The sequence below is a fragment of the Petromyzon marinus genome, chromosome 60 (genome assembly GCF_048934315.1).
Source record: "Petromyzon marinus isolate PM22_M1 ecotype Great Lakes invasive population chromosome 60, UKy_Petmar_22M1.pri1.0, whole genome shotgun sequence".
Classification (NCBI taxonomy): Eukaryota; Metazoa; Chordata; class Hyperoartia; order Petromyzontiformes; family Petromyzontidae; genus Petromyzon; species Petromyzon marinus.
The window spans coordinates 228,804-250,400 of NC_133726.1; the positions used below are offsets into that span (position 1 = coordinate 228,804).

General features: G+C 51.2%; 1 protein-coding gene across 1 annotated transcript in view; it reads right to left on the reverse strand.

Annotated features, from left to right (window-relative positions):
- LOC116955473 (uncharacterized) overlaps nucleotides 1–17,784 on the reverse strand; it is a 47,247-nt gene extending 29,463 nt beyond the window's left edge. Inside the window, exon 1 of the mRNA XM_032976573.2 lies at nucleotides 17,328–17,784. Coding sequence (XP_032832464.2) covers nucleotides 17,328–17,613 — 286 coding nt within the window. The 5' untranslated portion in view covers nucleotides 17,614–17,784. The remainder of the gene's footprint in view (nucleotides 1–17,327) is intronic.
- Between the last annotated feature and the right edge of the window lie 3,813 nt (nucleotides 17,785–21,597).

Genomic DNA, 21,597 nt, shown 5'->3' on the forward strand with positions numbered 1-21,597 from the left:
ACTCAGTCCCACATACACAAAGACTCATACACTCAGCCACGCACTCAAGACTCGTACACACCACATACACTCAGGCACACATTCACACGCCACTCAGGCATCACGTGCCGCAAAGGACACACAAACTCACACGGATACACATCGCGCACACCAAGATTGCATACCAACAACAACAACCGTCGTTCACCACTAAGTGGTGGTGATGTCACCTGTACCAGGCTAGGTCCATCTTGAGGCCATCACGTGACGTGTCAAAGGCTCGCTGCTGGCAGGTCACGGAAGAGACCCGGATGCCCCCCTACTGTGCCAACTTGCTGTGCTTTAGCCGCCCGGAGCTCCGCTCGTTGTTGTGAGCGTCGCTCCTCTGCCCTAACGTTGTTGCTGGAGGGCGACTGTCTCCAACTGCCCAGAAGTATCCTTCACGAGCTCCTCCATACAGGCCGATCTTGACACCGCTGGTGTGAATCATCGGCAAGTCCACTCAGCTCCACCTCCTCCAGTACCACATCAGGCCATCTCTTCTCTAGCCCGTGCCGCGCCCGTTTAGCCTCCTCCAACACACAATCACACAGACACAAACATGCCTCGTATAAACTTTAGCAGGCTGCTTGGGTGAACGTCTATGAAAGCCGGCAAGGCACACGAGGGGCTGGGTGGTCAGTCACGTGCCATCTTTGTCACGTGTAATCTTTGTCACGACAGTGAAAATTTTTACACACTACAACCAGGTAGTAATTTAAGTTTTGAGGCGAACTAGGGGAGGCCCTGAAATGGTTCGGACGTTTTCCACTTTAAGCTGGCCATGAGCGGGAATTAAACTTGGATGGCAAGGTTGGTAGCCCAAAACGCACCATCGTTTCTCGCATTGGTCACACACAACTACCACCAATCGCCACCAAGTTCCGGTGACGTAATGACGGCACTTGTGGCAGGCTAGATGCACCTGGAGGTCAGATGCACATCACACACACATACACTCAAAGATACATGTTCCCAAATTACAAATACTTACACACCCACAACACACACACAGGCATCATGCACACAAAACACACACACACATCACACAGGCATCATGCACACTCACATCATACACTCGGAAAACACACACACACATCACACACAGGTACACATCACAGAGCATCTCACACCCGGCCACGGTGGGAAGCTCACAGAGCAGTCTCCGGCATTCACCGTCCCGGTGAGAGTAAACAGGCCCGCGCAGCTGCCCAAACAGCCGATGCCCCTCATCTCCCGCGGCCTACTGTCCACGTCACAAGTTCACGCAGGACCCACGAGGTGGGCGGGGGGGGGGTAACGCTGCGGGGTCAGCGTCGTTCACGGTGGAGGCTGCGGCAAGGCTGGGCCCGCCTTCTCTACTGGAGGCCGAACCCAGACGGATTCCTCAGTAAAGTTCGACTCACGGCGACACCGGTTCCAGGATCTCGGTTACAAACTCAATTCCGGCCGCCAGCCAAACAGGTGGGAAGTCCCGGACCGTCCCGGGTCGCTTCCAGAGAAGGTGGCAACCCTAGATGATGGTGAGTGAGTGAGCGAGCGATCGAGCGAGTGAGCGAGTGAGTGATCGAGCTGGTGAGTAAGTGAGCGAGCTGGTGAGTGAGTGATCGAGCAGGTGAGTGAGTGATCGAGCAGGTGAGTGAGTGATCGAGCGGGTGAGTGAGTGATCGAGCGGGTGAGTGAGTGATCGAGGGGGTGAGTGAGTGATCGAGCGGGTGAGTGAGTGATCGAGCGGGTGAGCGAGTGATGGAGCGTGTGAGTGATCGAGCGGGTGAGTGAGTGATCGAGCGGGTGAGTGAGTGAGCGAGCGAGCGGGTGAGTGAGTGGGTTGAGTGAGAGTGAGTGGGTTGAGTGAGAGTGAGCGGGCGAGGGCACAAGCGGGTGAGTTACTGAGTGCCTTGGCAAATTAATAAGTGAATTAACTAATGAGTGCAATTAATGAATGACAGAGCGAGTGGGTGGTAGGTTCACCGCCTTATCCACTGCCGAGCAAACCTGGCCGCGTTTCTCAGTCGGCACCGGGTCTACAACTAAATCTATGCAGAAAACAACTGCAATGAGGTTCAACACACGGCAACGCCACCAGGTACCAGATTTCGGTTACAAATCAATATCCTGGTGCCGCCATCCCGAACACAGAAAACGCCGATTCCCAGTCCGCCCTGCGTCAAACCCCGAGGGTCTGACAACCCCACAGGGGGCTCCTGTGCATGACTGTTAGCCCCGCTCCGCCTTTTCCACTGCCACATCCGAGCCGTAGCAGCACAGGGCCATCATCGATCGTGGTTCTGGCGGTTTTCCAACCGCGTACTTGCCAGGCTGAGCCGGAACCAAACCACGATCTTGTGACCTCTGGCTCGGGGCCAAGCAGGGTCACACCCACGTGCGCACGCACAGTCCTCTCGTCAATCCACTGCATGATGACGGATTCCCCCCCCCCCCCCCCCCACGTTGTGTCACAAGTCGCGGGAATTTGTTTCTGTACTTCACCATGCCGGTCATGCAAGGCAGCAGCAGCAGCAGCTAACAGACTGACACCTCGCAGAGAGGATCCATTACGAAATTTAGTTTTTTAATGAAGGGGGTGCAGCAGTCTTCCACTCGGAGCTTCCTTTCTCTCCTCCCCTTGCTGGCTCCCTCCCCCTTTCCCTGTGTATCTCTACGCCCCGAGATGTTCGTTACTATCTGGGCACGTGACCAAATGGAAGCTGCTGCTGTTGAATGAGTGAGTGGGGGAGGGGCGGAGTGAGTTGGTGAGTGCGTAGCTGAGGATTTGGTTGGGTGGGTGGGTGAGTGTGTGAGTGAGCCAGTAATTTAGTGAATGAGTTGGTGGGCCAGTGGGTGGGCGAGTAAGATGGTTAGTGGGTGGGTGAACAAGTGAGCAAGCGTGTGAGCGAGTGAGTAGACAAGTGAGCCAGTGATTTCCTTCCCGTCTCCTGCTCTTCTTCCTGTGATCTCTGCTCTCCCGGACGAGTATTTCACTCTGGCTGCATCACCATCACAATCTGCTGCTGTTGCTCACGTCAGGATAAACTCCACAGCGCGACGTGCAATGGGAGGAACCCGGGGGGGTTCAGCAACCTTAACAACGCAAGCGCCGAGTGGAGTCTCGGCGAGCTGGGAGGGGTCAGGTTTTGAGTCTCCCCACTCAAGACAAAGGCCCTCCGTATAGCCGATACAGACTGTAGGGGCAAGTGCTACACACACAAACAAGGCAATGATCCCCCCCCATATAGCCTTTTTCCAGACTGTTGGGGCGAGTGCTGTTAGCGCGTAGCACCTATGAAGGCTGGCACAGCACACGAGGGGGTGGGTGGCCAGTACCACGCCCGGGTGAGTGGGTGAATGCACGAGTAAGTGGATGGGTGAGTGAGTGGGTGAGCGGGTTGGTGAATGCGAGTACGAGTAGGAGGGTGGGTAAATAAGCGAGTGGGTGGTCAATGCTTATGATGGCCCATGCATGCATGCTCTCAAGAGTAATTTGGCAAGTGTTTACAACAGGAAGGTGTGTGGGCTATCGTCCGTTTCCAGGACACACCCCTCGTTTATGACCAATCCACGATGACATCACCACGTCCAGAGCCACTGAGCCCACCACCGCTCCTCATCGCCACCGATGCGTTCGGCCCTCCGCCAGATCTCGCAGCTGCCACACAGGTGACGCGCGGTGACCTCCACGATCCGCCCTGACCGTTTCATACCACCGAGGCCCACAGACTCACGTAGAGGTCCACAGACTCACCTAGAGCCATAGACTCACATAGGAGACCCATAGACTCACGCAAAGACCCATAGACTCACACAGAAACCCATAGACTCACACAGAGACCCATAGACTCACACAGACCCGTAGACTCGCACAGAGACCCGTAGACTCGCAGAGACCCGTAGACTCACACAACAGACTCACACAGACACACACTCACAGAGACCAATAGACTCACACAGAGACCCATAGACTCACGTAGAGATCTAGACTCATCTAGAGCCTTAAACTCACATAGGAGAGCCATCGACTCACATAGGAGAGCTACAGACTCACACAGAGACTTACAGACTCACACAGAGACCCAGACTCACACACAGACCCATAGACTCACACAGAGACCCATAGACTCACACAGAGACCCACACACTCACACAGACCCATAGACTCACACAGAGACCAATAGACTCACACAGGGACCCACAGACTCGCGTAGAGGTCCACAGACTCACCTAGAGCCTTAGACTTACATAGGAGAGCCATAGACTCACACGGAGACCCATAGACTCACGTAGAAGTCCAGACTCACGTAGAGGTCCACAAACTCACGTACAGCCCCAAGACTCACACAGAGCCATAGACTCGCATGGAGAACCCATAGACTCACACGGAGACCCATAGACTAATACAGAGACCCATAGACTCACACAAAGACCAATAGACTCAGAGACCAATAGCATCACAAAGAGACCCATAGGCTAACGTAGAGGTTCACAGACTCACATAGAGCCATATAGTCACATCGGAGAGCCATGCTCACACACAGACCAATAGACTCACACAATGACCAACAGCCTCAAAAAGAGACCATAGTCTCACGTAGAGGGTCAGAGATTCACATAGACTTAGGCTTGCAGAGAAACCCAGACTTGCACAGAGACCCATAGACTCATAGAAAGACACATGTACGCACACAAAGACCCGCACACACACACACATCTGCTCTTAGGCTTTCTCCTCCCCCTGGGTCGCCAGAATCGTGGGGATCGGTGACGACTGAATGGAAACTAGTCTTGGGACTTGGCAAGGCTTTCCTGGGTAAGCAGGTGGAGTAACAACAATAATAACCATAATGATAACACTGCAATTATGTTGGCACACTACATCCACCTCGACTTGCGGTGGCCTTGCAATAATTATTGTGTCCCTATAGGAGTATAGGAATATAGCGTACGATAATATAGGATCATTATAGGCAGCCGTACCTTGTACTCTAGTGGTAGTGCCTTATACTGATAAACCCGACTGCGGCAACAGCCTCGCAGCAGTGTTGCAGAAGACGTCGAGTGAAAGATCAGTCCCTGGCCACGGCCATTGTGAACGGGGGGCTCTGGCTCAGCACTAGCACTGGACTGGTCCCAGCAATAATAAGAATGACAATAAATATTGACTTTTCCTGATGACGAGTGCTTGTGTTGCGATCGAAACGTCGTAGTTTTTTTTATATTTTCTTTGAACCTATCTACGTGACTTTACAGAAAGACCCAAAGAATAGAATAACAATTAATTAATATATTTTTTGTAACGTTGTGAGGATTTAAGAGGCATGGGAGACCACTGACGAGTGGGAAAGCAGAGAGAACCAGCGTCAACAATTTGCTTGAGCTCTGTGGTCCGACATTGGGATGTTTGGCCAACTCCAACTACGAAAGGAAACCAGTGCCCGGAGAAAACGCACGCGTGCGAGCGGGGAGGTAACAACGCTCAATTCCCGTCGATATATGGAAACTAACCCACTTGCTGTACTGCAATAATCCCCTGACAAGCCATGAGATGGGGACCTCGATGCCCATGTGTAGTAAGGGAGGGAGTTTCACGAGTGTGTGTAAGTGTGTGTGTAAGTGTGTGTGTATGTAAGTGTGTGTGTAAGTGTGTGTGTAAGTAAGTGTGCGTGTGTGTGTAAGTGTGTGTGTAAGTGTGTGTGTGTATGTAAGTGTGCGTGCGTGTGTAAGTGTGTGTGATTACAGGCTATACGAGGGATCTTTGTCTTTGTTTGATCCGGTAGTGTTGCGGTTAATGTGCTGCGCTACGAACCCGGCGGGCCGAGTTCGATTCCCGCTCATGGCTAACACAAAAGGCAAATATATGAACCGGTTTTGGGGCTCCTCTAGGTTGACTCGGCCTCAAATGAGTACCTGGTGTCGTGTGTTAACAATCGCCACGAGGGAGACAAAGGGGATCGGGCATGGTGCTGGCCACCCACCCCCTCGTGTGCGGTTCTGGCCTGCATAGGTGCTCGCTAACAGCACTTGCCCCTACAGTCTGTTAAGGCTATAAGGGGTATCTTTGTCTTTTTGTGTGATCCGCCAACCCTGGCTGAGTGCACGGCGCTGGACTGCAGGCCATGTCCGCACGGCACGGTCACCAGTGCCTGTCTAAAGTCCCCAAGACAGCTCCCCCCTGCCAAGACTGTCCTCCCCCCCCCGCCTCCCCACCCCAACCCGGTCAGGAAACCGCGCCGCGCGCTCGAACCGGGGCCAGTGGCGACGGTCGACGTCGCCTAGAGCTGTCAAAAACACATTTCTCAACATCGCTTCATAATCCCCTACCCCAAACTACTTCACCCCCCCCCACCACCCCCCGCCATCGGACGCAGGAGCTAGGAGAGGGCATCAGAGGGGTACAGAGCAGAAGGGGGGTCACAACAGCATGGGGCTCATGGTGTCACCAGGCTCTCTTGTGTGCGAGTCCGTGGGTCTCTGTGCGAGTCCGTGGGTCTCTGTGCGAGTCCGTGGGTCTCTGTGCGAGTCCGTGGGTCTCTGTGCGAGTCCGTGGGTCTCTGTGAGAGTCCGTGGGTCTCTGCGAGAGTCCGTGGGCCTCTGCGAGAGTCCGTGGGTCTCTGCGAGAGTCCGTGGGTCTCTGTGCGAGTCCGTGGGTCTCTGTGCGAGTCCGTGGGTCTCTGTGCGAGTCCGTGGGTCTCTGTGCGAGTCCGTGGGTCTCTGTGCGAGTCCGTGGGTCTCTGTGCGAGTCCGAGGGTCTCTGTGCGAGTCCGAGGGTCTCTGTGAGAGTCCGTGGATCTCTGTGCGAGTCCGTGGGTCTCTGTAGGAGTCTGTGGGGGTCTCTGTGGGGGTCTCTCTGCGAGTGCAGTGGCCCAATTCCGCCCCCACCCCCGCTTTGTACCCCAGAATGGACCACTCTGCAGTTGCACTGCCTGCACACTCGAGAGCCACGCCGCTGCCATGCTGTAGCAATCACTTCAGACCGGTCCCCCACGACACCATGGGGGCTCACGGTGATCAATCAGCTCCTCGGCCTGTCCCTTCCTTGTTCCCACTGGGGATCCCCCCACCTGCCCCCCATTCAGCCATGACCCCCACTCACAAATTTCACCCCCCCCCCTCGTCCGTGGGTCCCGGTCCCCACAACATCAATGGGCGGAAGTCAGCGGCTTCCCGCACAGCCGGGCACCCGCATCCCACACAGACAATGGTCCCCCCGTGTAGCCTACGCGGACTGTTGAGGCGAGTGCTGTACACACACAAGGAAAAGGTCCCCCGTGTAGCCTTTAACAGACTGTTGGGGGGGGGGGGCAAGGGCCGTTAGCGAGCTTCTATCTAAGTTGGCCCACACACGAGGACGGGGGGGGGAGTGGCCAGCACCACGCCGAGCCGCCTTTGTCTCCCCAGCGTTGGTGTTTGCACAGGAAATCATTAAAGGGGATATTCGTCACCGATTTTGGCCATGAGTGGGAAGCGAACTCGGGTCGCCGGGTTCTTGGCACGGTGTGTTTTAACCAGTGTGTGCGCCGCTCCCAAAGCTCATGCACGCTCACATACACTTACACACAAAACAACCGCCATTCGCCACTAAGTGGCAGTGACGTCACCACGACGCTTGTGCCAGGCCTTGTGCACCTTGAGGCCACGTGAGGTGTCGAACGCCCGCGGGCAGGAGGTCACGGGGCAGACGCAGGTGCCACGGGTCGACTGACTGAGACGAGTGGCTGATGCACCACCTGTGCCCCCTACTGTGCCAACCTGCTGTGCCTTAGCCACCCGGCGCTCCGCTCGTTGTTGTGAGCGTCGCTCCTCCGCCCTCCGTTGTTGTTGGAGGGCGACTGCCTCCAACTGCCCAGTAGCGTCCTTCACGAGCCTCCTCCACAGAGGCCGATCTTGACACCGCTGGTACCAGTCATCGGCAAGTCCACTCAGCTCCACGTCCTCCTGTACCACATTACGCCATCTCTTCTCTAGACCGTGCCGCGCCCGTTTAGCTCCCTCGATCCGGCCGAACAAAAGCTGTTTCGCCATGCGGTGGCTGGGCATGCGGGCTACATGATCCAGCCAACGCAGCCTTGCCCGCCGGAGGAGCTCACCAATGGGACCTTGCCCAGATCTTTCAAGGATTTGTGAGCTCCTCACACAATCCAGTCTGGTTAAACCCAGGATGGATCGTAGGCAGGCCAGCCTAAATGTTTCTAACCGGCGAAGATGTTCCATTAGGGGAGTCCACGTTTCACAAGCGTAGAGAAGGGAGGGAATGACACACACTCACACGCACACGTACACGCAAACTCACATGCACACACACGTGTACACTCACACAAACTCACATGCACACACACGCGTACGTACACACACAAACTCACACGCGTACACACACAAACTCACACGCACACTCACACGTACACACACACAAACTCACATGCACACACACGTACACTCACACAAACTCACATGCACACACACGTACACTCACACAAACTCACATGCACACTCACACGTACACTCACACAAACACACACGTACACTCACACACAAACACACACGTACACTAACACACACAAACTCACACGCACACACAAACTCACACGCACACTAACACACACAAACTCACACGCACACACAAACTCACACGCACACACACGTACATAAACTCACACGTACACACACAAACTCACACGCACACTCACACAAACGCACACGCACACACACACACAAACACACACGTACACGTACACAAACTCACATGCACACTCACACGTACACTCACACGTACACTCACACACGTACACAAACTCACATGCACACTCACACAAACTCACACGTACACAAACTGATATGCACACTCACACAAACTCACACACTCACATGCACTCACACGTACCCACGCATTCTAACACTCAAGAGAGAAGCGTGATATTTCTCCCCCCCCCCACCCGCGGAGGAAGGAAGCACACAGATTCTCACGGGGCCCGGGTGTTTACTGGGATACGGGGAGCTATCCCAGGACCCCTGCTGCACCTCCCCTGCAACCCATCTACACATCCTGCCGCACTCTCATACACGCACACCCCACTGAACACATATCCAAGCAAACTCTCCTGCACATCCTGCTGCACACACTGCTACACTTTCACCCTGAAACCACGACTGAACCCATCCTGCACACATGCAGTGACCCTGCTGCACCGACAGACACCCCTAGTGCACCCTGAAGTAGAGCACCCCTGCTGCACACTGAACCAGACACCCCTGCTGCACGCTGAACCAGACACCGCTGCTGCACCACGAACCAGATGTACCCCTGCTGCACACTGAACCAGACACCCCGGCTGCACTCACCCCAGCTGCACTCTGAACCAGACACTCCTGTTGCACACCGAACCAGACACCCCTGCTGCACACACCTCAGCTGTACTCTGAACCAGACACCCCTGTTACACACCGAACCAGACACCCCTGCTGCACGCAGAAGCAGATGCCAGACGTCCCGCTGTGGCTGAGTGTGGTAGCGGCACGTGACTAATCTCTTGCTCACGCAGACCCAGCCACGGGGGGCTCCCAGAGTCAACACGGGGACTGTGCCGCGTGCAGTGGTCAGGGTGGTTGTACTCTGTGGTTGAGAATTGTTGTACTGTGTGGTTCTACTTGTAGTTGAAAGTGGCCTTAATGTGTAGTAGTAGTAGAGTGGTTGTACTCTGTGGTTGAGAATTGTTGTACTGTGTGGTTGTACTGTGTAGTTGAAAGTGGCTGTAATGTGTAGTAGAAAGTAGTAGAGTGGTTGTACTGTGTGGTTGAGTGGTTGTACTGTGTATGATGAAGAGTGGTTGTACTGTGTGGTTGTACTGTGTGGTTGAGTGGTTGTACTGTGTGGTTGAGTGATTGTACTGTGTGGTTGAGTGGTTGTACTGTGTGGCTGAGTGGTTGTACTGTGTGGTTGAGTGGTTGTACTGTGTATTATGAAGAGTGGTTGTACTGTGTGGTTGTACTGTGTGGTTGAGGGGTTGTACTGTGTGGTTGAGTGGTTGTACTGTGTATGATGAATAGTGGTTGTACTGTGTGGTTGAGTGGTTGTACTGTGTATGATGAAGAGTGGTTGTACCGTGTGGTTGAGTGGTTGTACTGTGTATGATGAATAGTGGTTGTACTGTGTATGATGAATAGTGGTTGTACTGTGGTTGAGTGGTTGTACTGTGTATGATGAATAGTGGTTGTACTGTGTGGTTGAGTGGTTGTACTGTGTATGATGAAGAGTAGTTGTACTGTGTGGTTGTACTGTGGTTGAGTGGTTGTACTGTGGTTGAGTGGTTGTACTGTGTATGATGAATAGTGGTTGTACTGTGTGGTTGAGTGGTTGTACTGTGTATGATGAAGAGTGGTTGTACTGTGTGGTTGTACTGTGGTTGAGTGGTTGTACTGTGGTTGAGTGGTTGTACTGTGTATGATGAATAGTGGTTGTACTGTGTGGTTGAGTGGTTGTACTGTGTATGATGAAGAGTGGTTGTACTGTGTAGTTGAAAGTGGCTGTAATGTGTAGTAGTAGTAGAGTGGTTGTAATGTGTGGTTGAGTGGCTCTGCGGGGTACGTTGGGTTGTGCCAGATGTCGGGGCTGTGTCCATTACGGCTTTACACTTCACAATCACGGCCGAGAGCAGAATATGGCACGAGGTCTGTCCATCCGTGGGCTACACGTGGGGCTCAGGTTAACAACTCCAGTAACACCGTCCGATATGAACGAAACTTCAGTGCGAAGTCCTGTTGCTATCAGGCACTCTACCCGTGCGAAACCCGGACACGTTGATCAAAGGGTCCCCCCCCCCCCACAACATTCAGCTCCCCACGTGGGAAATCTTCACAGCACAGCGGTTGGCACCTTATCGTCCGCTCTGTTGTGGAGCTCTGCGGTTCGACTCCACCAGTCTGCCCTGGTTATTACTGCGGTGTGGGATCTCCCAAACATAGCAACAGCCATCGAGTTTACCTTGTGCCGCACGGGGACAGCTGCAACTGGGGGAGGGGTGCCCCTTTCGAATGTGTTGGTGATGAGATGCGACTTTTGAAAGTCGCTTATCAGGTGTAAAGTTATCCGAAACGCTCCGGGGCGTAAAGCATGCCGGCAGCTCTATCATCAACAAAATCATCCTCAGGATTACCATCATTTACGGGAATCAAAACAACCAGCACACATCACCGAATCCTCCTCCTGGCACAGCTGCCGTGAGACGGGAGGGGCTATCCAGTGGTCTCCTGCACAAGATGCGTGGCCTAGGCTCGACTCCCTCCCTCTCTACTACCACGCACAGCGAGTCCACTACAGCAGCAGTGCACAGTCCGGCTGTGCGTGTGTACTGTAGTGTATAAGTTGTGTGTTGTGGTGTATAAGTTGTGTGTTGTGGTGTTTAAGTTGTGTACTGTGGTGTATAAGTTGTGTGTTGTGGTGTATAAGTTGTGTGTTGTGGTGTATAAGTTGTGTGTTGTGGTGTATAAGTTGTGTGTTGTGTATAAGTTGTGTACTGTAGTGTATAAGTTGTGTTGTAGTGTATAAGTTGTGTGTTGTGGTGTATAAGTTGTGTGTTGTGGTGTATAAGTTGTGTGTTGTGGTGTTTAAGTTGTGTACTGTGGTGTATAAGTTGTGTTGTGGTGTATAAGTTGTGGTGTATAAGTTGTGTGTTGTGTATAAGTTGTGTACTGTAGTGTATAAGTTGTGTTGTGGTGTATAAGTTGTGTGTTGTGGTGTATAAGTTGTGTGTGGTGGTGTATAAATTGCGTACTGTAGTGTATAAGTTGTGTGTTGTGGTATATAAGTTCTGTACTGTGGTGTATAAGTTGTGTTGTGGTGTATAAGTTGTGTGTTGTGTTGTATAAGTTGTGTACTGTGGTGTATACGTTGTGTGTTGTGGCGTATAAGTTGTGTGTTGTGGTGTATAAGGTGTGTGTTGTGGTGTATACGTTGTGTACTGTGGTGTACAAGTTGTGTACTGTGGTGTACACGTTGTGTTGTGGTGTATAAGTTGCGTGTTGTGGTGTATAAGTTGTGTACTGTGGTGTATAAGTTGTGTTGTGGTGTATAAGTTGTGTGTTGTGTTGTATAAGTTGTGTACTGTGGTGTATACGTTGTGTGTTGTGGCGTATAAGTTGTGTGTTGTGGTGTATAAGGTGTGTGTTGTGGTGTATACGTTGTGTACTGTGGTGTACAAGTTGTGTACTGTGGTGTACACGTTGTGTTGTGGTGTATAAGTTGCGTGTTGTGGTGTATAAGTTGTGTACTGTGGTGTACAAGTTGTGTTGTGGTGTATAAGGTGTGTGTTGTTGTGTATAAGGTGTGTGTTGTGGTGTATAAGTAGTGAACTGTGGTGTATAAGTTGTATTGTGGTGTATAAGTTGTGTGTTGTGGTGTATAAGTTGTGTGTTGTGGTGTATAAGTTGTGTACTGTGGTGTATAAGTTGTGTACTGTAGTGTATAAGTTGTGTTGTGGTAAATAAGTTGTGTACTGTGTTGTATAAGATGTGTGTTGTGGTGTATAAGTTGTGTGTTGTGGTGTATAAGTTGTGTACTGTAGTATATAAGTTGTGTGCTGTGGTGTATAAGTTGTGTTGTGATGTATAAGTTGTGTGTTGTGGTGTATAAGTTGTGTGTTGTGGTGTATAAGTTGTGTGTTGTGGTGTATAAGTTGTGTGTTGTGGTGTATAAGTTGTGTGTTGTGGTGTATAAGTTGTGTACTGTGGTGTACAAGTTGTGTGTTGTGGTGTATAAGTTGTGTGTTGTGGTAAATAAGTTGTGTACTGTGTTGTATAAGCTGTGTGTTGTGGTGTATAAGTTGTGTGTTGTGGTGTATAAGTTGTGTACTGTAGTATATAAGTTGTGTGCTGTGGTGTATAAGTTGTGTTGTGATGTATAAGTTGTGTGTTGTGGTGTATAAGTTGTGTGTTGTGGTGTATAAGTTGTGTGTTGTGGTGTATAAGTTGTGTGTTGTGGTGTATAAGTTGTGTGTTGTGGTGTATAAGTTGTGTGTTGTGGTGTATAAGTTGTGTACTGTGGTGTACAAGTTGTGTGTTGTGGTGTATAAGTTGTGTACTGTAGTGTATAAGTTGTGTGTTGTGGTGTATAAGTTGTGTGTTGTGGTGTATAATTTGTGTGTTGTGGTGTATAAGTTGTGTACTGTGTTGTATAAGTTGTGTGTTGTGGTGTATAAGTTATGTGTTGTGGTGTATAAGTTGTGTACTGTGTTGTATAAGTTGTGTTCTGTGGTGTATAAGTTGTGTTGTGGTGTATAAGTTGTGTACTGTGGTATATAAGTTGTGTGTTGTAGTGTATAAGTTGTGTGTTGTGGTGTATAAGTTGTGTGTTGTGGTATATAAGTTGTGTACTGTGGTGTATAAGTTGTGTGTTGTGGTGTATAAGTTGTGTGTTGTGGTATATAAGTTGTGTACTGCGGTGTATAAGTTGTGTTGTGGTGTAAAGTTGTGTTGTGGTGTATAAGTTGTGTACTGTGGTATATAAGTTGTGTGTTGTAGTGTATAAGTTGTGTGTTGTGGTGTACAAGTTGTGTGTTGTGGTGTACAAGTTGTGTGTTGTGGTATATAAGTTGTGTTGTGGTGTATAAGGTATGTGTTGTTGTGTATAAGTTGTGTGTTGTAGTGTATAAGTTGTGTGTTGTGTTGTATAAGTTGTGTGTTGTGGTGTATAAGTTGTGTACTGTGTTGTTTAAGTTGTGTTGTGGTGTATAAGTTGTGTACTGTAGTGTATAAGTTGTGTTGTATAAGTTGTGTGTTGTGGTGTATAAGTTGTGTGTTGTGGTGTATAAGTTGTGTGTTGTGGTATAAGTTGTGTACTGTGGTGTACAAGTTGTGTGTTGTGGTGTATAAGTTGTGTACTATGGTGTATAAGTTGTCTTGTGGTGTATAAGATGTGTGTTGTAGTGTATAAGTTGTGTGTTGTGGTGTATAAGTTGTGTACTGTGTTGTATAAGGTGTGTGTTGTGGTGTATAAGTTGTGTACTGTGTTGTATAAGTTGTGTTGTGGTGTATAAGTTGTGTACTGTAGTGTATAAGTTGTGTTGTATAAGTTGTGTGTTGTGGTGTATAAGTTGTGTGTTGTGGTGTATAAGTTGTGTACTGTGGTGTATAAGTTGTGTACTGTAGTGTATAAGTTGTGTTGTGGTATATAAGTTGTGTACTGTGTTGTATAAGCTGTGTGTTGTGGTGTATAAGTTGTGTGTTGTGGTGTATAAGTTGTGTGTTGTGGTGTACACGTTGTGTACTGTGGTGTATAAGTTGCGTACTGTGGTGTATAAGTTGCGTGTTGTGGTGTATAAGTTGTGTACTGTGGTGTACAAGTTGTGTGTTGTGGTGTATAAGAAGTGTGTTGTGGTGTACAAGTTGTGTACTGTGGTGTATAAGTTGTGCTGTGGTGTATAAGGTGTGTGTTGTTGTGTATAAGTTGTGTGTTGTGGTGTATAGGTTGTGTGTTGTGGTGTATAAGTTGTGTTGTGGTGTATAAGTTGTGTTGTGGTGTATAAGTTGTGTGTTGTGTTGTATAAGTTGTGTGTTGTGGTGTAGAGTTTGTGGTGGTGTGTGTATACGTTGTGTGTCTGTGTTGGGTGTATGTGTTTGTGTATAAGTTGTGCGTGTTGTGTATGTGTAGGGTGTGTGTATAAGTGTTGTGTATATACGTTGTGTGTCTGTGTTGGGTGTGTGGTGTGTGTAAAAGTTGTGTTGCGAATATGCGTTGTGTGTAAAAAGTTTGGTATAAAGTGTGGTATGTGTGTAAATATAAGTTGTGTGCCTGTATAAGTTATACATGTTGTGGGTATAAGCTGTGTATTGTCTCTATACAGTGCACACAATATGTAGTGTATTGTGTTGCGTGTGGAGCGTGTGGCGTGTTTGTTTTTATTCGCTGGAGCCGGTAGTTGGAAATGTGCGTGAGAGGTGTGAGTGTGAGTAGTGGTGAGCAGCTGTGAGTAATGGTGAGCAGCAGCTGTGAGTAGTGGTGAGCAGCTGTGAGTAGTGGTGAGCGGCAGTGTGAGTAGTGGTGAGCAGCTGTGAGTAGTGGTGAGCAGCAGCTGTGAGTAGTGGTGAGCAGCAGCTGTGAGTAGTGGTGAGCAGCTGTGAGTAGTGGTGAGCGGCAGTGTGAGTAGTGGTGAGCAGCAGCTGTGAGTACTGGTGAGCGGCAGTGTGAGTAGTGGTGAGCGGCAGTGTGAGTAGTGGTGAGCAGCAGTGTGAGTAGTGGTGAGCAGCAGCTGTGAGTAGTGGTGAGCGGCAGTGTGAGTAGTGGTGAGCGGCAGTGTGAGTAGTGGTGAGCAGCTGTGTGAGTAGTGGTGAGCAGCAGTGTGAGTAGTGGTGAGCGGCAGTGTGAGTAGTGGTGAGCAGCAGCTGTGAGTAGTGGTGAGCAGCAGTGTGAGTAGTGGTGAGCGGCAGTGTGAGTAGTGGTGAGCGGCAGTGTGAGTAGTGGTGAGCAGCTGTGAGTAGTGGTGAGCGGCAGTGTGAGTAGTGGTGAGCGGCAGTGTGAGTAGTGGTGAGCAGCAGTGTGAGTAGTGGTGAGCAGCAGCTGTGAGTAGTGGTGAGCAGCAGCTGTGAGTAGTGGTGAGCGGCAGTGTGAGTAGTGGTGAGCAGCTGTGTGAGTAGTGGTGAGCAGCAGCTGTGAGTAGTGGTGAGCAGCAGCTGTGAGTAGTGGTGAGCGGCAGTGTGAGTAGTGGTGAGCAGCAGTGTGAGTAGTGGTGAGCAGCAGTGTGAGTAGTGGTGAGCGGCAGTGTGAGTAGTGGTGAGCAGCAGTGTGAGTAGTGGTGAGCAGCAGCTGTGAGTAGTGGTGAGCGGCAGTGTGAGTAGTGGTGAGCAGCAGTGTGAGTAGTGGTGAGCAGCAGTGTGAGTAGTGGTGAGCAGCAGCTGTGAGTAGTGGTGAGCAGCAGTGTGAGTAGTGGTGAGCGGCAGTGTGAGTAGTGGTGAGCGGCAGTGTGAGTAGTGGTGAGCGGCAGTGTGAGTAGTGGTGAGCAGCAGCTGTGAGTAGTGGTGAGCAGCAGTGTGAGTAGTGGTGAGCGGCAGTGTGAGTAGTGGTGAGCGGCAGCTGTGAGTAGTGGTGAGCAGCAGCTGTGAGTAGTGGTGAGCGGCAGTGTGAGTAGTGGTGAGCGGCAGTGTGAGTAGTGGTGAGCGGCAGTGTGAGTAGTGGTGAGCGGCAGTGTGAGTAGTGGTGAGCGGCAGTGTGAGTAGTGGTGAGCGGCAGTGTGAGTAGTGGTGAGCAGCAGCTGTGAGTAGTGGTGAGCAGCAGTGTGAGTAGTGGTGAGCGGCAGTGTGAGTAGTGGTGAGCGGCAGTGTGAGTAGTGGTGAGCGGCAGTGTGAGTAGTGGTGAGCGGCAGTGTGAGTAGTGGTGAGCGGCAGTGTGAGTAGTGGTGAGCAGCAGCTGTGAGTAGTGGTGAGCAGCTGTGTGAGTAGTGGTGAGCAGCTGTGAGTAGTGGTGAGCAGCTGTGAGTAGTGGTGAGCAGCAGTGTGAGTAGTGGTGAGCAGCAGTGTGAGTAGTGGTGAGCGGCAGTGTGAGTAGTGGTGAGCAGCTGTGTGAGTACTGGTGAGCGGCAGTGTGAGTAGTGGTGAGCAGCTGTGAGTACTGGTGAGCAGCTGTGAGTACTGGTGAGCGGCAGTGTGAGTAGTGGTGAGCGGCAGTGTGAGTAGTGGTGAGCAGCAGCTGTGAGTAGTGGTGAGCAGCAGTGTGAGTAGTGGTGAGCAGCTGTGTGAGTAGTGGTGAGCAGCTGTGAGTAGTGGTGAGCGGCAGTGTGAGTAGTGGTGAGCAGCTGTGTGAGTACTGGTGAGCGGCAGTGTGAGTAGTGGTGAGCAGCTGTGAGTACTGGTGAGCAGCTGTGAGTACTGGTGAGCGGCAGTGTGAGTATTGGTGAGCGGCAGTGTGAGTAGTGGTGAGCAGCAGCTGTGAGTAGTGGTGAGCAGCAGTGTGAGTAGTGGTGAGCAGCAGTGTGAGTATTGGTGAGCAGCTGTGTGAGTAGTGGTGAGCAGCAGCTGTGAGTAGTGGTGAGCAGCAGTGTGAGTAGTGGTGAGCAGCAGTGTGAGTAGTGGTGAGCGGCAGTGTGAGTAGTGGTGAGCAGCAGTGTGAGTAGTGGTGAGCAGCAGTGTGAGTAGTGGTGAGCGGCAGTGTGAGTAGTGGTGAGCAGCTGTGAGTAGTGGTGAGCGGCAGTGTGAGTAGTGGTGAGCAGCTGTGTGAGTACTGGTGAGCGGCAGTGTGAGTAGTGGTGAGCAGCTGTGAGTACTGGTGAGCAGCTGTGAGTACTGGTGAGCGGCAGTGTGAGCGGCAGTGTGAGTAGCGAGGGGGAGACACTCACGGACTCGAACCCGCTTGGCATCCAGAACGGCGACGGCCGTGCCGAGCGCGAGCACGCGGGCCGCCAGGAGCCCCGCGCGGCCCCCCACGGCGCTCGCCTCCTCCTCGAGCCCCGCCAGCACCCCCTCGGCGTGCCGGCTCAGCTCTCCCAGTTGCCGCAGCAGCCCCACCAGACCCCGGTTCGCTCCGTCCCGCAGCTCCACGCCATGGCGAAGGGGAAGCGCCGCTTCGTCTCCCGCGCGGCGACCCAGGTGGCGCGGCTCGACCACGCGGCTGTAGAAGGGCATCGTCGAGACCGCGGCCACTTCACTGCAGCGCGTCCCGACGGCCACTTGTAGCACTCGCCACCGCCATGTTCCACTCTCCCAGCCCCGGGGAAACGAGGCGAGACCCTCTCCTTCTTGTTCTCCTCCTCTTCTCTCCCCTCCCCCTACCTCTAGCCAGCAGCAGCAGCCCTCATCCCGCCGCCGCGTCACCCTCCCCCACCGCGTCCCCCACGCGCCGCCTCCACTCACTCCTCCCCCACACCTCCCACTCACTCACAGGTGAGGCTCTCAACTTCCTCCCTCACTCCCATCAACTCTCCCCTACCCCCCACTCACCCTCGTCTCTGCCTCTCCCACCCACACTCCCTCACTCCTCCCCCACACCTCCCACTCACTCACAGGTGAGGCTCTCAACTTCCTCACTCCCATCAACTCTCCCCTACTCCCCACTCACCCTCGTCTCTGCCTCTCCCACCCACACTCTCTCCCCCCCACACCTCCATCCCACTCACAGGTGAGGCTCTCAACTTCCTCCCTCACTCCCATCAACTCTCCCCTACTCCCCACTCACCCTCGTCTCTGCCTCTCCCCCCACACATTCTCTCACTCCCCCCCACCTCCCTCCCACTCACAGGTGAGGCTCTCAACTTCCTCCCTCACTCCCATCAACTCTCCCCTACCCCCCACTCACCCTCGTCTCTGCCTCTCCCCCCCACACTCTCTCACTCCCCCCCCACACCTCCCTCCCACTCACAGGTGAGGCTCTCAACTTCCTCCCTCACTCGCATCAACTCTCCCCTACCCCCCACTCACCCTTGTCTCTGCCTCTCCCACCCACACTCTCTCACTCCTCCCCCACACCTCCCTCCCACTCACAGGTGAGGCTCTCAACTTCCTCCCTCACTCCCATCAACTCTCCCCTACTCCCCACTCACCCTCGTCTCTGCCTCTCCCCCCCACACTCTCTCACTCCCCCCCCCACCTCCCTCCCACTCACAGGTGAGGCTCTCAACTTCCTCCCTCACTCCCATCAACTATCCCCTACCCCCCACTCACCCTCGTCTCTGCCTCTCCCCCCCACACTCTCTCACTCCCCCCCCACACCTCCCTCCCACTCACAGGTGAGGCTCTCAACTTCCTCCCTCACTCCCATCAACTCTCCCCTACCCCCCACTCACCCTTGTCTCTGCCTCTTCCACCCACACTCTCTCACTCCTCCCCCACACCTCCCTCCCACTCACAGGTGAGGCTCTCAACTTCCTCCCTCACTCCCATCAACTCTCCCCTACCCCCCACTCACCCTCGTCTCTGCCTCTCCCACCCACACTCTCTCGCACTCCTCCCCCACACCTCCCTCCCACTCACAGGTGAGGCTCTCAACTTCCTCCCTCACTCCCATCAACTCTCCCCTACCCCCCACTCACCCTCGTCTCTGCCTCTCCCCCACACTCTCTCGCACTCCTCCCCCACACCTCCCTCCCACTCACAGGTGAGGCTCTCAACTTCCTCCCTCACTCCCATCAACTCTCCCCTACCCCCCCACTCACCCTCGTCTCTGCCTCTCCCTTCCACACCCCCCCCACACCTCCCTCCCAGTCACAGGTGAGGCTCTCAACTTCCTCCCTCACTCCCATCAACTCTCCCCTACCCCCCACTCACACTCTCTCGCACTCCTCCGCCCAGCTCCCTCACAACAGCCACCGGCTCTCCACAAAGTCGTCACTACGGCGCTTGTGCCACGCAAGGTGCACATCGAAGCCACGCGGGAAACTCGTTGGCAAGCGGTCACGGGACAGACCCTAGTGCCAATCCACGAAAGTAATGTTCTGAAACAACTGTCCTACCTCAAAGGGTCCTCCTCCACCGGAGCAGATAGTATTCCCGTCTTTGCTCTACTAACTGTTGGTCATCTAATATACAAACCTATAGCCCATATTTTCAACCTGTCCATCAAAGAAGCATCAGTTCCTCTAGAATGGAAACATTCCTATGTGGTGTGGCCGAAACCTCGTGAGAATTGTATTGTCTTATTTTGTTTTATTGTTTTATTCTCATTCTACGTGACTTTACCGAAAGAACCAAGAAGATGAATCCTTGCAGTCACGAGAGCTTTAAATCGAAATTCCTGTCCGTCCACTTCACAAAGGGGGCCCTAAAGATGATCCAAATAACTACCGACCTATCTCAATTTTGTCCCCGTTGATGAAATTTTTTTTAAATTATTGACCTACCAAATTAGCAGTTTCGTGTCCACCAACAATCTACTACATCTAAATTTTAGATTCTAAAACAATCTGGGTTCCGAAAAAAATACAGCACCACATCTGCTGCATTAGACTCTGAATCACATTTACAGTAGCCTTAATAATAAGCAGTACTGTGCCTGTCTTTTTCTAGACCTGGGCAAAGCTTTTAATACAGTAGACCACAACACCCTGCTTAGTAAACTCAGTTGCCTCGGTTTTTCCGAAAACGCAGTAAAATGGTTACAAAAATTACCTCTTTTCTCGCACCCAAACTGGATTCACAGATGGTTGGAGATCAAACAGTGTTAAGATAACAAAAGGGGTTCCACAGGGTTCCATCCTCGGCCCCTTTTTGTTCTCTCTTCATGTCAATGACTTGGGCACTGACCTGGACCATTCCAGGGTAAATCTTTTTGCAGATGACACGATACTAATTATGATTGCTAAGCTACAGGGTGATTTCAACAAACTACAACATCAGCTAGTTGCTTTTAAACTAGTCCTGAATACCTCCAAAACCAAGGTGCTATGCTTCTCACCAGGACTAAAGCAGGAAGTTATTTTCCCCAATTATATTCCTTAAATAATTATTAAATAGAGCAAGTCAAAATCTATAAGTATATTGGGGTCATCCTGGATTCAAAACTGAATTTTGAAGATCACATTGATTATATTGGTAAAACGACAAAAATAAAAATTGTTTTTCTGTATCGACACAAGCACTGCTTCCCCCCAATGTTCCGTTTATAATTGGGAAAAGCTACCATACTGCCTCTACTTGACTACTGTGACATCGTGTATAAATCAGCCCCAAGTACTGTACTGAAGAAGCTTGATTCCATCTATCACTCGGCCTTAAGATTTACATTGAACTGCCCATATAGGACTCACCACTGTGATCTCTACATTGGGTCAAACTTAACATCTCTTAATGTTCGACGGCTTGTGCACCAGATCTTATTTATTCACGATGTACTTACAAAAAAATCGGCAGACTACCTGCTGGATCTCCTCTCTGTTTCAAAGAACAAATTTGACCTCGGGTCTTCGCTCATTTATCAGCTTCAACATTCCCTATTGCCATACAAAAACTGGAGGAAGGGCCTTTGCTATTGATGCCCCCAGGGGTCTGGAATGCTATTGCCAATAAACTGCAACTTGAATCGCTACCAATGAGATCTTCTCTCAAAACTGCTCTAGAGGAGTTGTACACCCCTAGCTGCCACTGCTATTAATTGGCATAAAATAAAATAAAAATTTCGCTCCGGATGACGCTGCAAAGTATTATCTGTATTTTGATTTAGCGTGCTGATCTTAAAGGTGCATTGAAAAATTTGATACTCCGACTGATGCTTCTGTTGTTGTGGAGTAACTCATGCAGCCAGCTATGGCTCTAGGTTTTGGTGTTACATGTTATTTATTTAGTTTATTGTAAAAATTCGGTCACAGTCCCTGTGATCACTATTACGTTGCAATTATGGCTTTATTTTTTGGTGATTTCGAAAACGTTTTTTGGTTTGGACATGTTTGTTTTGTTGTAGTACAGAGTTAGACTGATGGCCTTAATCTAAGTTTTCTTGTGGTTGTTGTTGTTGTTGTTTGACTTGCATCCCACTGGGATTTTTTTGCACACAGCGTTGGTGTACGGTGATTTTTTCAGGAATATTTTGCTGTTTTTTTTCATGGATTTTCTGTTTGCACAGTCACATAGTCACTTTAAGATGTTTTTCTTGTTCGTGTTTTTTTGTTTGTTGTGGTT